The 13,185-nt window shown below is 41.7% G+C and overlaps 1 protein-coding gene and 1 long non-coding RNA gene across 2 annotated transcripts in view; both read left to right on the top strand.

Annotated features, from left to right (window-relative positions):
• LOC132538715 (uncharacterized) overlaps positions 1 to 13,185 on the top strand; it is a 496,566-nt gene that overhangs the window by 100,772 nt on the left and 382,609 nt on the right. The window lies entirely within an intron of this gene.
• On the top strand, positions 274 to 6,216 carry KCTD12 (potassium channel tetramerization domain containing 12). The gene has a single exon (XM_007533866.3). It carries the CDS (start codon positions 516 to 518, stop codon positions 1,491 to 1,493), a length of 978 nt encoding a protein of 325 aa, XP_007533928.1. The 5' UTR covers positions 274 to 515; the 3' UTR covers positions 1,494 to 6,216.

The following is a 13,185-nucleotide window of genomic DNA, read 5'->3' as shown; positions in this document are numbered from 1 at the left end:
GTGAGAGAGGCGCAAAGTGGGGCAGAAGTAGGAAGGGGTTGGAGCGCCGATTTGGGGTGAAGGACTAGTGAACTAGGGTGTGGCTTGAAAGTCTGATTGCTCAGGAACAGCACAAGGCTGGGTGTAGCCAACAGCTGGGCGCGGCGTCAGCGTTTAAGATGCAAATCGATTCTCCACTCCTCCACCACCACCCCTCCAGCCCCAGGAGCTAAGCTCCGCCGCTCCGCTCCCGCCCACTCCTCCTGCGCGCAGCGGCGCTGGCACTCGCGGCTCTACTTAAGCGGCCGCGCCGGCCACGGCCCTGCACTCGCTTGGAGCGCGCGGGCGAGGCGGAGCGCACCGGGGCTCTCGGGGCGCACAGCGGCTCGCTGGTACCGCTCCGCTTGGCGGGCGGCTCTCAGCTGCTGCGGTGACGGCCGGAGCGAAAGGTTGAGCGAGCGTCCGGGAGAGGTGGCTGCGACTCTTGAGCGCGGCCCTGCTCTTTGCCATTGTCCCAACCCGGCCACCTCTGTGCCATGGCTCTGGCGGACAGCACACGTGGATTACCCAATGGGGGTGGCGGCGGGGGCGGCAGCGGCTCCTCGTCTTCGTCTGCTGAGCCGCCGCTCTTCCCCGATATCGTGGAGCTGAACGTGGGGGGCCAGGTGTATGTGACCCGGCGCTGCACGGTGGTGTCGGTACCCGACTCGCTGCTTTGGCGCATGTTCACGCAGCAGCAGCCGCAGGAGCTGGCCCGGGACAGCAAAGGTCGTTTCTTTTTGGACCGAGACGGCTTCCTCTTCCGCTACATCCTGGATTACCTGCGGGACTTGCAGCTAGTCCTGCCCGACTACTTCCCTGAGCGCAGCCGGCTGCAGCGCGAGGCTGAGTACTTCGAGCTGCCAGAACTCGTGCGTCGCCTCGGAGCGCCCCAGCAGCCCGGCCCGGGTCCACCGCATTCGCGGCGCGGGGTGCCCAAGGATGGATCACTGGGCGATGAGCTGCTGCCACTAGGCTACGCCGAATCGGAGCAGCAGGAGGGCGCCTTGGCTGGGGCTCCATCGCCCACGCTGGAGCTGGCGAGCCGCAGCCCTTCCGGGGGCGCTGTGGGCCCGCTGCTCACGCCTTCCCAGTCGTTGGACGGGAGCCGGCGCTCGGGCTACATCACCATCGGCTACCGCGGCTCCTACACCATCGGGCGGGACGCGCAGGCAGATGCCAAGTTCCGGCGTGTGGCTCGCATCACAGTGTGTGGCAAGACGTCCCTGGCCAAGGAGGTGTTCGGGGACACCCTGAATGAGAGCCGGGACCCGGATCGGCCCCCGGAGCGCTACACCTCGCGCTATTACCTCAAGTTCAACTTCCTGGAGCAGGCTTTCGACAAGCTGTCCGAGTCAGGCTTCCACATGGTGGCGTGCAGTTCCACTGGCACCTGCGCCTTTGCAGGCAGCACCGACCAGAGCGAGGACAAGATCTGGACCAGCTACACTGAGTATGTCTTCTGTAGGGAGTGAGCGTGTCCCCCGCGCCCCCCCTCCTTGCTGCGCGGGAGAGAATTATAGCTTTCCCTTCCCACCCACACCACCCCTTCTCTCAGTTCCCCACCTCTAGTACCTCCAGTAGCTGGGCCAGGCCCACTCACCACCCCTCCCCCCCCCCTTTAGAAGATGCAGCCATAAATCTGCTAGGTTCCTTCGTTTTCGTTAGACCTGAGAGACCCCAGATGTAATCCTACCTTCCCACACTCCTGCCTTCTTCCTCAAGCCATTCCTCAACCTTAGATTATCCTTTCAGTCTGGACCTGGTTGGGGCAGTGTGGCCACAAAGTCACTCCGGAGCTGGGAATGACTGAATTGCCCAAAACTTAATGGGATCATGTCTAGTGTGTAGACGATTCTTTGAAATTTTCTCAAGCCCTTGCGACTCACTTAAGGTTTAAGAGCTCAGAACTGATAGTGCTGTCTGGGAATGCCTAGTGCTTTAAATAATTGTTGCACAGTCTTTTTAGACCCTCTTTAAAAGTAGCTTTAGAAGGCTTAATGGAAGACTCTGGCCCAGAAATTAGACTAGGTGCAGTTCAGTGAATTTAAATGAGTCGAATTTTGAAAAGTTAGAGGCTTAGAAGAAGAGGAACCTACTCCAGACACAAGGAAGAATCATCTTTTTCCATGCAGAACTGAAGGTCCTCATCACCTGTGGCATAAACTCTTGGAGAGTTACTTCCCTCCTGCCAGAAGAGGCTCCCTTTCTTCTGACTTGATGACCAGAAACCCTTGCATCCACTATGGCAGCCTTTCTCTGCAAGAGTGATAAGGAACACTGCTACTGAAGAGGTCTGGACATCCCAGGCCACCAAGCACTGTGGGAATCACCTGGCAGTGACTGTAAACAGCTGGGTAGTAATGCACGTTGTGGGTTTTAGGAAACCCACATTCTGACAGTTGAATGGCAGTAGGACTAGCTCTTAAGACTTAGGGTGTGGGGTGGGAAGGGAGAAAGAGAGTATGGTGGGTGGGAAGGGAGGAGGCGCAGACATAACTCATTTACTATATTATTTGAACGTTGGAAGTTTGTGCCATCTATTTGACTACATGCATATAAGAAAATAGCACGCAAAACATTATATCAAGTTAGTAACAGATCTACATATAACTGGCAGTTCTTGAATTAACTGTTTTGAGTCCTAAACTTAGAAGTTACTGACACTTACATAATCACCTAACCAAAGAGTTTCCCAGTAGGGTTTTAGTTTTTAAACATTTATTTTTCCGTTATTGTCTATTAGTTCTGGTTTCAAAATCTATTTACTCGAGGAAAATATATTTGATTTTTGGTTACTTAGACTTCAGAGATCTTAAAGAAACTTCTTCCTTCCTTTCTTCCATTCTTTCCCTCCAAGCCCAGCCAATGCTAATTTCTGGACAAACTGAAAATAATGCTACTTATTTCTTGCTGAATGTGTGGTATTAAGGTATATCTTTTTAAAATTTCTTCTTTCATTCATTCATTTTTCTTCTTATTATTATTGAGTGACAGCTGCAAAGAAATAGAAGCACCAAGGGCTTCCCATCTGTAGATAAGTGTATAATGGAATATGGCTAACTGAAGGCAAAAAAAAAAAAAGGACTTAAAAGTGATTTGAGCAATAAAGTGTGTTTTTAGGTAAATGCAACAGAAACAGGAGACCTGTTTGCCTTATACCTTTATTCTAACAGAATAAATTCCCACTGCATATCTTATCTAAACCATAAGTGAAGGGAAATGAATCCTTTTCTTTTTATGCTGTGAGGCTCCTTTGGATGTTCTGTGATGTCAGAGAAGCCTTTTCTTTAAAAAAAAAATTCTTTCAGTAGCTTTCTCTGAAGTATGTTTTTAAAGATTTTTGTAAGAGTTGTTTTCAGTGTTTAAATTCATGCTATTTTTTTCCTTTAAAAACTGAATCTTGTACTATCTTACTAATGTCTTTAATAGATGCTAAGAATTGGAATAGTCTTATTCGTAGACTCCTGTAATCCCATTTGTATATGCCATATATAAACATTGTACACAAATCATTTAGTGTTTTAATTCATTTACTAACACTATAAAGTTTCCTACATTTACACCCAGTATCTTGCATCAGATGATGTATATACTAAAGCAAGTTAGTTTGAGAAATTGGGTGAGGACAACATTCATAGTTATCAAAGTGGCCTATACTTTTTTGGTTGTTAGTTATATACAAATACTATATTGTTGGTTATTTACTCAAAATCAAGGTACCTGTATTTTTAATCCACTGTTTTTTAATTGGGAAAGATTAAACATCTTTTCTTGTAATTACATTTTTAGAAAAGCAAAGCTAGCTTTATATATATTTACTATAATTATGAGGGAAATGAGAGCAAAAATCCAGGAAGCTGTGTTTGCTTATGTGTTAGATATGTCCTCAAATTAGCTAATACATCATAATTTATCTCTGTTTCAAAGAGGAAATGATTTAGGAGTGTTGTTGCTCACTGGCCAAAGGCGAGTGTCACAGAGATTTCCCTTCCCCACATGTTTTGTTATTTGTATACCAAAAAACACATGATTGAGAACATCTTAAGACAGACTGAAACTACTGACAGATGGCAAGACTCCTAGATTTTGATTTTCTTCTTTATATCTGCAAGACTCTAGGAGTCATGGGAAACTGCTAAAGTTCTGCCTCTGCCACTCAATTATTATGAATTTTGTCTAGTAAAACTAAGATTGTGTGCAAACACATCTTTACTTTTTATTATCTGGAAGTTTGGAGATTTAATGGTTAGATGGTACAATGATTTCTTTTTCTAAGGATGGCTGTTCTCTCTAATGTTGGAAGTCAACACAGGAAACATTGTATTTTTAGCTCAAAGCAGAAGTTGAATAGGAAGCTCATTTTACATTGAGTAGGTAATGTAGCTGAAGTAAGATGATTTGGAGTGGCACTTTTGAGTCTCATCATGCTCCATGAGTTTTGGGGCACAGAAGGACCCTTTGTATTTCTACAGAGTGGACTGGAGTGTGGGTTGTCACTTGTAAGCCTGCATAGTAATCCTCAATAGGGTGCATTTGCATAAGCCCTGCAGAGAAACTTTCCAAATACTAGACAGAATGTCATACATTAATTGAATCACTATGACTGCATTGACCTGATTCTGTATAGCATTTATTTACATATATAATGACTAATTAACATTTGAATCATAAATATGACTTATAACAGTTTAATAACATTTAAATTAAAAATGTTAATTGCAATGGTTAAAAAAAAAACAGGTACCAAATTTAAAGCTTTTACATCAAGTATTGACAAGTAGTTTATTTTTCATAGATTGAACCCTATTCATGCTGGTCTTTCAAATATTATGGAAATTTCCCTTTGAAGATATCAGTCTTAAATTATCTTTTTCTGTTTTTATATTGGAATTGTCCATGGAATATTACTACATAAAGCCATGCAAAGTGAAATTTTGATAATTTTTTACTTTTTAAATTATAGTGAATTCTAATATAACATTCAAGGCATTTTTGTACTCCAAATGAAAAATGCTACATTATTGTGCATTTAGAAAAGTATTGACTGGGGGGGGGGTTAAATTCCTTAAATATTTCTTTTATAGTGTAAATCATATGTACTTTACTTAGTTGACTTAAATTTTTAAAATAGTTAATAGTATTTTTATTGTAAAAATACCAGAGTAAATCTTTTGCAATTTTTTGTTTGTTTTTCCCTTCTGTAACTCATTTAAAAGCTGAATTAATTTTTTAAGATAGCCTAAGTCTGTCTCTTGAGAAATACATAAAATACTTTGTGTATCTAGTAGCTATCAGTAACCTGAAATAGGGTTTATAGAACCAGAAACAGTTTATGTTGAAGTTATCTTTTCTTTGTCACAGTTTGAGGCAATAGAAATCTGAAAATATTAACATTTGAAGTTTTAGATTCTCTACTGGGGTTTCTTGAGACTTAGATGGAAGAAATTCATTATTTACATTAATCTTGTGTGATAGGAAAATGGGCTAGTTGACCAAGAATTCTTGTCACCTTATATATTATTGATTTTTTTTCTGGAGCCAAGGTATTATATTTTTAAATTAAATGTGTTTTGTGGTATGCGAACATTAATTGTAATGTGAACTATCAAACAACTGTCTTTGTGACTATAGTTAGATGAATTTTGGCATTACTATGGAATACAAATGATGAAAATTCAGTTACAACCACTTAAACAGCATCAGTAAGCCTTTAATGACAAAAGGTTGAGGCATCCATCATGGACATTACTTCTGAAGATAACGAAATTTATGTTATTTTAATCTTGGAGGCATTTGATAATTCTTATCTGCCAACAAAATTACTGTTCCCAAAGAGATCTCTGAGGTTGTGAAATTACTGAAAATGGTATATACCAAGTGAGCCATTTTCTCAAAATAGAAGAGGAAAGAAAAAAAAAGTCATTATAATATCATATTCTTCTAATGAAGTAGAACATCAAGAAAAAAACTATATATTTTAAATATGATGATCTTTTCTAATATTCCCAAACTTTTGAGAATTTCTTCAAATATTGAAATGCTCTAAGATTTTTGTTTCCTTGTTCATTATCACTTGTATAACAGAAGAAACTTGATACTGTTTTCCTTCCTCTGTGTGAAGTAATGAATCATTGATTATGTGACTTGTTATGTATTCTATTAAACACTAAAGAATAAAAACATCCACTCCTTTAATTATTCCTCTTGGTTCCTAAGTATGGATTAGTTTAAACATTGGTCTGATTTCATTAAAGGGGTCCTATAAATACTAAGAATATCTCCCAAATTGTTGTGGGAGTTAATAATGAGCATTATGCCTTCAGAACAATTCACAGTTTAATCTGCCAAGAGAGAAGAGGTTCTCTGCACATTTTCTTGTCAAGAATGTTTGTCAAGAATGTACTGTCAAAATGTTTCGGTCCTCAGTATGAGGGAAAAGTCCTCCACCAACATTTTCTTTTTGGTGCAATTGGGTTCTCGTGCTCAATTTAAGTTGGTGTGGGCTGAGTTTTTTCATTCAGAGAGTCAGAGAGAGACAAAGACAGAATGAGATACCAGAGCACTCAAATTTCCCTCCCATTCCATGGTAAGCAATCACATCTGGTGCTGGGGTTTGAGCTACAAACATTTTTTTCTTTTCTTTTCTTAATAAATTAATTTATTTTTCTTTATTAGGGAATCAATGTTTTAAATTCGACAGTAATTACAATAGTTTGTACACGCATAACATTTTTCGGTTTTCCATATAACAATACAACCCCCACTAGGTCCTCTGTCATCCTTTTTGGACCTGTGTTCTCCCCGCCACCCACCCCAGTCTTTTACTTTGGTGCAATACGCCAGTTCCAGTTCAGGCTCTACCTGTGTTTTCTCTTCTGATCTTGTTTTTCAACTATGAAGAAACTATGAGTGAGATCATCCCATACTCATCCTCCTGTTTCTGACTTATTTCACTTAACATGAATTTTTTCAAAGTCCATCCAAGATCGGCTGAAAACAGTGAAGTCACCGTATTGAATAGCTGAGTAGTATTCCATTGTGTATATATACACCAACACTTGCTCAGCCACTCATCTGTTGTTGGACAGTTTTGGTACAAATTGTGCTGCTAAGAACATATGTGTACACAGATCTTTTTGGATGGGTGTGTTGGGTACCTTAGGATATATCCCCAGGAGAAGAGGAATAGCAGGATTATAGGGTAGATCCATTTCTAGTCTTCTGAGAGTTCTCCAGACTGTTCTCCACAGGGGTTGGAGCAATTTACATTCCCAGCAGTGCAGAAGGGTTCCTTTGACCCCACAACCTCTCCAGCATTTGCTGATGTTACCTTTTCTGATGTATGACATTCTCACAGGGGTGAAGTGGTATCTCATTGTTGTCTTTATTTGCATTTCTCTGACAATCAAAGACTTGGAACATTTTTTCCTTTTCTTTTTAATTAAACAGTAGTACTTTACTCTTTTTATCTTTTATTAGTGATTTAATATTGATTTACAAAATTAATATTCCACACTGTTGTTTCTACCACCAGAGTTCTGTGTCCCCAGTCCCTCCACTGGAAACTGCAGTAGTTTTCCTAAGGTCACATATGTGGGTTGACTACTATTTTTATGACTATCTGTATATTTCTATATACTTGCCTATTTTTTTTCCTATGGTCCTGCCTTCTTTTCTAAGTCACACCTATTATACTACTTTCAAATGTCTTTTTTTCTCTCTTTTTTCCCTGGGTCCTGATGGAATTGAAGTTTCAAGTCCTCTAGTTATCTTCTCCTAATATTTATCCCCCTCTGGGAGTATGGACCAAAGTTCTTTGTAGGATAGAGAGTTTTGATTTCTGTAATTGCTTCTCCCCTGGTCATGTAGAGTATTGGCAGGTTGATCCATACCTTCAGCCTATTTCTATTTTTCCCTAGTGGCATAGGGCTCTTAAGAGATCAGATTCCAGGACACATTGCTGAGGTCATCTTCCCAGAGAGGTTAGTATGAACTCAGTAGCACCTGCAACTTGTTGGCAGTAAGATATAAAGCAGGGCAACTAAGAAGTAGGAATAGAGCAGATGAGATTAAGGATCCTGGGGTGGAAAGAAGCTAGGACATCTATTTTAGGTATATTCCTAGGGGCCTATGACTTTGAGAATTTTTGCCTAAGCTCAATGATAGCATGCAGGTGGACTAAAATATTGTCTAGGAAGATGGTGTCAAGAGTTGAGAATAAGGCTAGAAAGCTGGATTAGGACATGGAGTAGCTCCCAAACGAAGTAAAGTGTATTAATACAATGAACTGTTTATCCCATCAATCTGATCCAGGACCCATATATATTCTTATTTAGCACAGGAGACTGTAACCTGGGTCTCTGTTGGTCTGAGCTCCCAGTTCATGGTCACAGCTGAGAACATTCTAGGATGCACTCATTTTAAGACTGGTTTTCCTCTAGTGGCAAGGTAGGATGACCTAGCCCCCCTTTGAAGAGTGGAACAGTCCCTACCATTGCTACTTTATAGCGAAGGTAAGGTCCTTGAGAACAAATGGTTTCTTTGACCTCTCATTTGCTGAAGATTAAAAATGTTTTATATGTGGGGAATATTAGAGAAATGACCTCTTATGGCGTATAGAGAAAAGTAAATAGGATCTTTGAGACGTGCATGCATTAATTAAGAGTATAATTTATAAAGACAGTCCTAAAGAATGTTGGGAAAGGATCTGCATTTTTGACTTAGGGGCTTGAATCATCTCAAGTCATTGAAAACTCCCAGATTAAGAAGTCACAAGCTGGGGTCAACTAGCACCAGTCAGATCTGCTGAGTTATGGCACAAGGAAGCATAAATTGTTGAGAAGTGAGCAAGGCTTCAATCTTTCTTTTTGATTTTGCCAGCAGTTCTTCTATATAGCTTTTGCTTTCAAAGTATGTGTGTGCATACATGCACACATAGAATATTTTTTTGCAAAGTATAAAGTAAGTATCCCTCCTTCAGTAATCTCTAGTTTTTACTGGGAGGAAACTATTGATATATAAATACGTTTTCTTTTATTTTGCCTCCAGGGTCATTGCTAGAGCTCAGTGCCTGCACTATGATTCCACTGCTCCTGGGCCCCAGCAATATCCCTAGTGGGGGGAGGGATAAGAAAAAAAGAACAAAGGAAAGGAAAGAAAATACCTAAGTCATGTCTTACACTGACCAAAGGAGATGTCAGAACTGAGGTTTAGGTCAAAGAAGATGACTTCTAAGTTCAGAGAGTGAAGCAGGCTCTGGAACTTTACCATAAGGAAGAAAAAACTACTTCCCTATATCTAAGAAAACAATTACCAAACTCTTGATCTGTCAGTCGACCAACCAAACAAATACAGCTGGAGAAGCTGTGAGTCAAATCAGGGTAAACTTTTTCTTTTTTCTTTCTTTCTTTTTTTTTTTTGTTGTTGCCCTTTTTTTAAATTGTTGTTGTAGTTATTGTTGTTGATGTCATCGTTGTTGGATAGGACAGAGAGAAATGGAGAGAGGAGGGGAAGACAGAGGGGGGAGAGAAAGATAGACACCTGCAGAACTACTTCACTGCCTGTGAAACGACTCCCCTGCAGGTAGGGAGCCTTGCTCTGGTCCTTGCGCTTTGCGCCACGTGTGCTTAACCCTCTGCGCTACTGCTGGACTCCCAGGGTAAACTTTCTATACCATCTTAAAAGATCTGAACTTTGGTTTTCTGGGCTTATAGAAGAATTTAGAGTAAAATGTGAATAACTAAATTTTCCATTTTGAAGAGACCATTTGGGACTCCACGGGAGGTTAACTGGTCATAGGGAGGTAGAAGTGAGATAGGCAGCAGCTTATAGGGCTAAGTTTATGAGTTTGTGTAATATGACCATATGAGAGCACCTGGCTACAAGGGTAACCTAAGGTTCTATTCAACTTCTACTTTTGAGCCTATCAAGCCAATTTTTTTTTGGGGGGGGAGGTGTTTTTTTTTTTTTTTAATTTTTATTTATAAAAAGGAAACATTGACAAAAAACATAGGAGAAGAGGGATACAGCTCCACACAATTCTCACCACCAGAACTCTGTATCTCATCCCCTCCACTGATAGCTTTCCTATTCTTTAACCCTCTGGGAGTATGGACCGAGGGTCATTATGGAATGCAGGAGGTGGAAGGTCTGGCTTCTGTAATTGACTCCCTGCTGAACATGGACACTGACAGGTCGATCCATACTACCAGCCTGTCTCTCTTTCCCTGGCGGGTTGGGGCTCTGGGAAATTGGGGCTCCAGGACACATTGTTGGAGTCATCTGCCCTGGGAAGTTCGTTAGCATCATGGTAGTATCTGGAACCTGGTGAATGAAAGAAGAGTTAACATATAAAGCCAAACAAATTGTTGACTAATCATGAACCTAGAGGCTGGAATAGTGCAGATGAGTTAGGCTCTCTGTTTCATAGATAGTTAGTAGGCCTATCTTGGTTGTATTCCAAAGGGCCCATGACTATACTAGTTTTTTTTTTTTTTTCTTTTCCCTGAGCCTGAAACTTGATATGCAGGTGAACCCAAGTTATTGTCTGGGGAGATGATGCCATGGCTGGAAAAAGGACCAGAAATCTGGATCAGGAAAGAGAGTATCTCCCAAATATGGGAAAGGTGTATAAATACTGTTGACTGTAAACCCCACCAATTTGATGTGATCTAGGGCCCATATTCAGCTTAGAAACCTATGTGATCTCTGCATCCCTGTAGATCTGAGCTCACATTCTGTGGTCATGAGTAGGAACGTTCCAAGCTGCCCCAATTTCAGGACCCTGTTGTTGAGGTGGTCTGGTGTCGGGCTGCACCGCGGAGAAGAGAGCGGACGTCCAGAGCAAAGGGGTACACAGATCTTTATTATAGGATGGGGGGGGGAGGTTTGGTTCAGACCACGTGGAGCCAGCCAGCAATGGCCGACCGCAGGGGGAGAGCAGGGAGCGAGACCTCAGAGAGGGAGAGCCGAGAGCCCAGAGAGAGCGAGGGGAGGGGTGAGGGGGCTTTTTATTGGGCGACAACCAGGGGTGACGTGTAGGGCCAGGATTGGTTGAAAGGGGGCACTCTAGGATTTAGCGAGGCATAGGAAAACCTGGGGGCGGAGCCAGGATTGGTTGAAAGGGGGCACTCTAGGATTTAGCGAGGCATAGGAAAACCTGGGGGCGGAGCCAGGATTGGTTGAAAGGGGGCACTCTAGGATTTAGCGGGGCATAGAAAAACCTGGGGGCGGAGACTGCATCAGAATAAGTCCTCAGCAACATCTCCTCCTATCCCTTTATATCTAAATGGACACAGTAAAGAAAAATGGAGCATGCTTAAATGTTTTAGAGGAATGCCATGCTCAGGTGGGAAGATGTAGGACTTTCTGTGGAGGAGGGAAGGCTTAAATGGCTGCCAACCTTGTGAGATTTAAATGTCCTCCTGTGCTCAACCCCTCTTCAGAGAGAGAGACTTACCTGGAGAGACTCATCTCATAGGTTTAAGCGCAGCCTGCTCAACCATCTCTTCACAGTATCTCTACATCTTTTCTATCTTTCTATCTAGTAATTGCATAAGATGTACAAAGTCTATAAAAGACTATCATGGGGCAGAAACCTTTTGGACATAAGCCTAAATGACATAACAAAATAGGAAGGGACACGAAGGGGAGAAGTAAAAGTCAGTGGGGTGTGAAGGGAAGGATTGGTGTGTAAAGGAACATTCCCTGCTTGAGTGGGGAAAAGGGCAAGGGTACATAATGAGGGGGCGGCAGGAGGCATGACCCACCAAACAGAGGGGCTATTTGGCATTGTATAGTCCTCAAGGCAACAGTCTGTAAAGTCTATGAATTACTCAGGATTAGTCTATGAAAAACCAGCAGCGTGAAGGGAAATAAGCTGCTTTAAAATTGTGTAAAATGTATATAGGGTATGTCAGAAAGTCCGATACAAGTCTCAGTCCGAAGTAGATGGCTAGGGGAGGAATTGGCAGGGGATGCAACGCTGCATGAGGGAGGTCAGCCGTTGGAATGTTGCTCTTTTGTAGATAGCTAGCTGGAACTGCCAGCACGTAACAAGCAGGTCAGAAGCAGGAACGGTAACCAGGCATGAAGAAAGTTCTGTCCTTGGAATTCGTGTATCAGGTTCTTCAGATCACGTTGAGTGACATCTAGGGTTTCGGGGGGTGTGCCACGGTAGTCGTGCCATCTAGTGAGTGACGTCAGGGTATGCAGGGGTTCAGATGGTTTTTCCGGGATTCCTGTGAAAGAAACACAAACAATCTGCTTCTCGTGGTTAATTTGAACTGGTAACAAGTTATAGGTTTGTTATAGTTGGTACCTCGATGATTATAATTGGTTTAGAATCTCTTTATGATTTATTAAAAGGTCATCTAATGTGACCTCCTGTAGCAGCCTCTACCGCAGGATCTTGAGACCAATTTTAGCTAAAATATGTATTTTAAACAGACTCAAATTGCTTAGAGAGTTAACGCATATTCGTGACAATGATTTTAACGTTTACAGTGCCAGATTGATGCCAGATCTGTTGTGGATTAATTTCCACAAGATAGTTTACAGGGCACCTTTGGGGGCCCTTCAAAGGTGTCCTGTATATAAAATTTATATAGTTTAGTTTTGGGAATGAATAGTCACGTTGAACATTTAGACTTTTACCTAAATAGTAAGTTACCTTAACAATTAATATTTACCTTGTCTGGTAAAAGTGTAGCTGTAGGGTTACACTTCTGACCGTTAAGTTAGTGTTACCAAACTTGAGACATACCCATAAACATTTAGTTATAACAAACTGGAGGAAAAAGAACTTTTGTTATAAAAACACATTATTTAAAAACAATTTAAAATCTGTCATTAGTCACACAGTTTAAGACTAAACACTTACATATATACCAATACTATATATAAAATTCAAAAGAGGGAGAAAGAAAAAAAATTTTTTGGAATGTTTCTGGACGTCTCCAGAAACTTTGGCTGCGTCCAGCATTTTTATATAAGGCCAATAACCTTTTAGAGTACTCCAAGCAGATGGGTCATGCAAAAAAAAAGAAAAAAAAATTTTGTCATTTAACACACTCATTCACAAAAACAACTGGCCAGTTATAAAATAAGACATACAGGGAAAGGGTAGGAGAGAGGTCTCTGTGAGCCAGATTTGCAGGTTCTGCC

This window comes from Erinaceus europaeus, chromosome 5, assembly GCF_950295315.1.
Source record: "Erinaceus europaeus chromosome 5, mEriEur2.1, whole genome shotgun sequence".
In the NCBI taxonomy this organism is placed as follows: domain Eukaryota; kingdom Metazoa; phylum Chordata; class Mammalia; order Eulipotyphla; family Erinaceidae; genus Erinaceus; species Erinaceus europaeus.
This window is presented reverse-complemented; position numbering and strand designations above follow the sequence as displayed.

What these genes read in the sequence shown, in the direction of transcription:
- KCTD12 (XM_007533866.3), top strand. Translation starts at nt 516, where the DNA reads ATGGCTCTGGCGGACAGCACACGTGGATTACCCAATGGGGGTGGCGGC.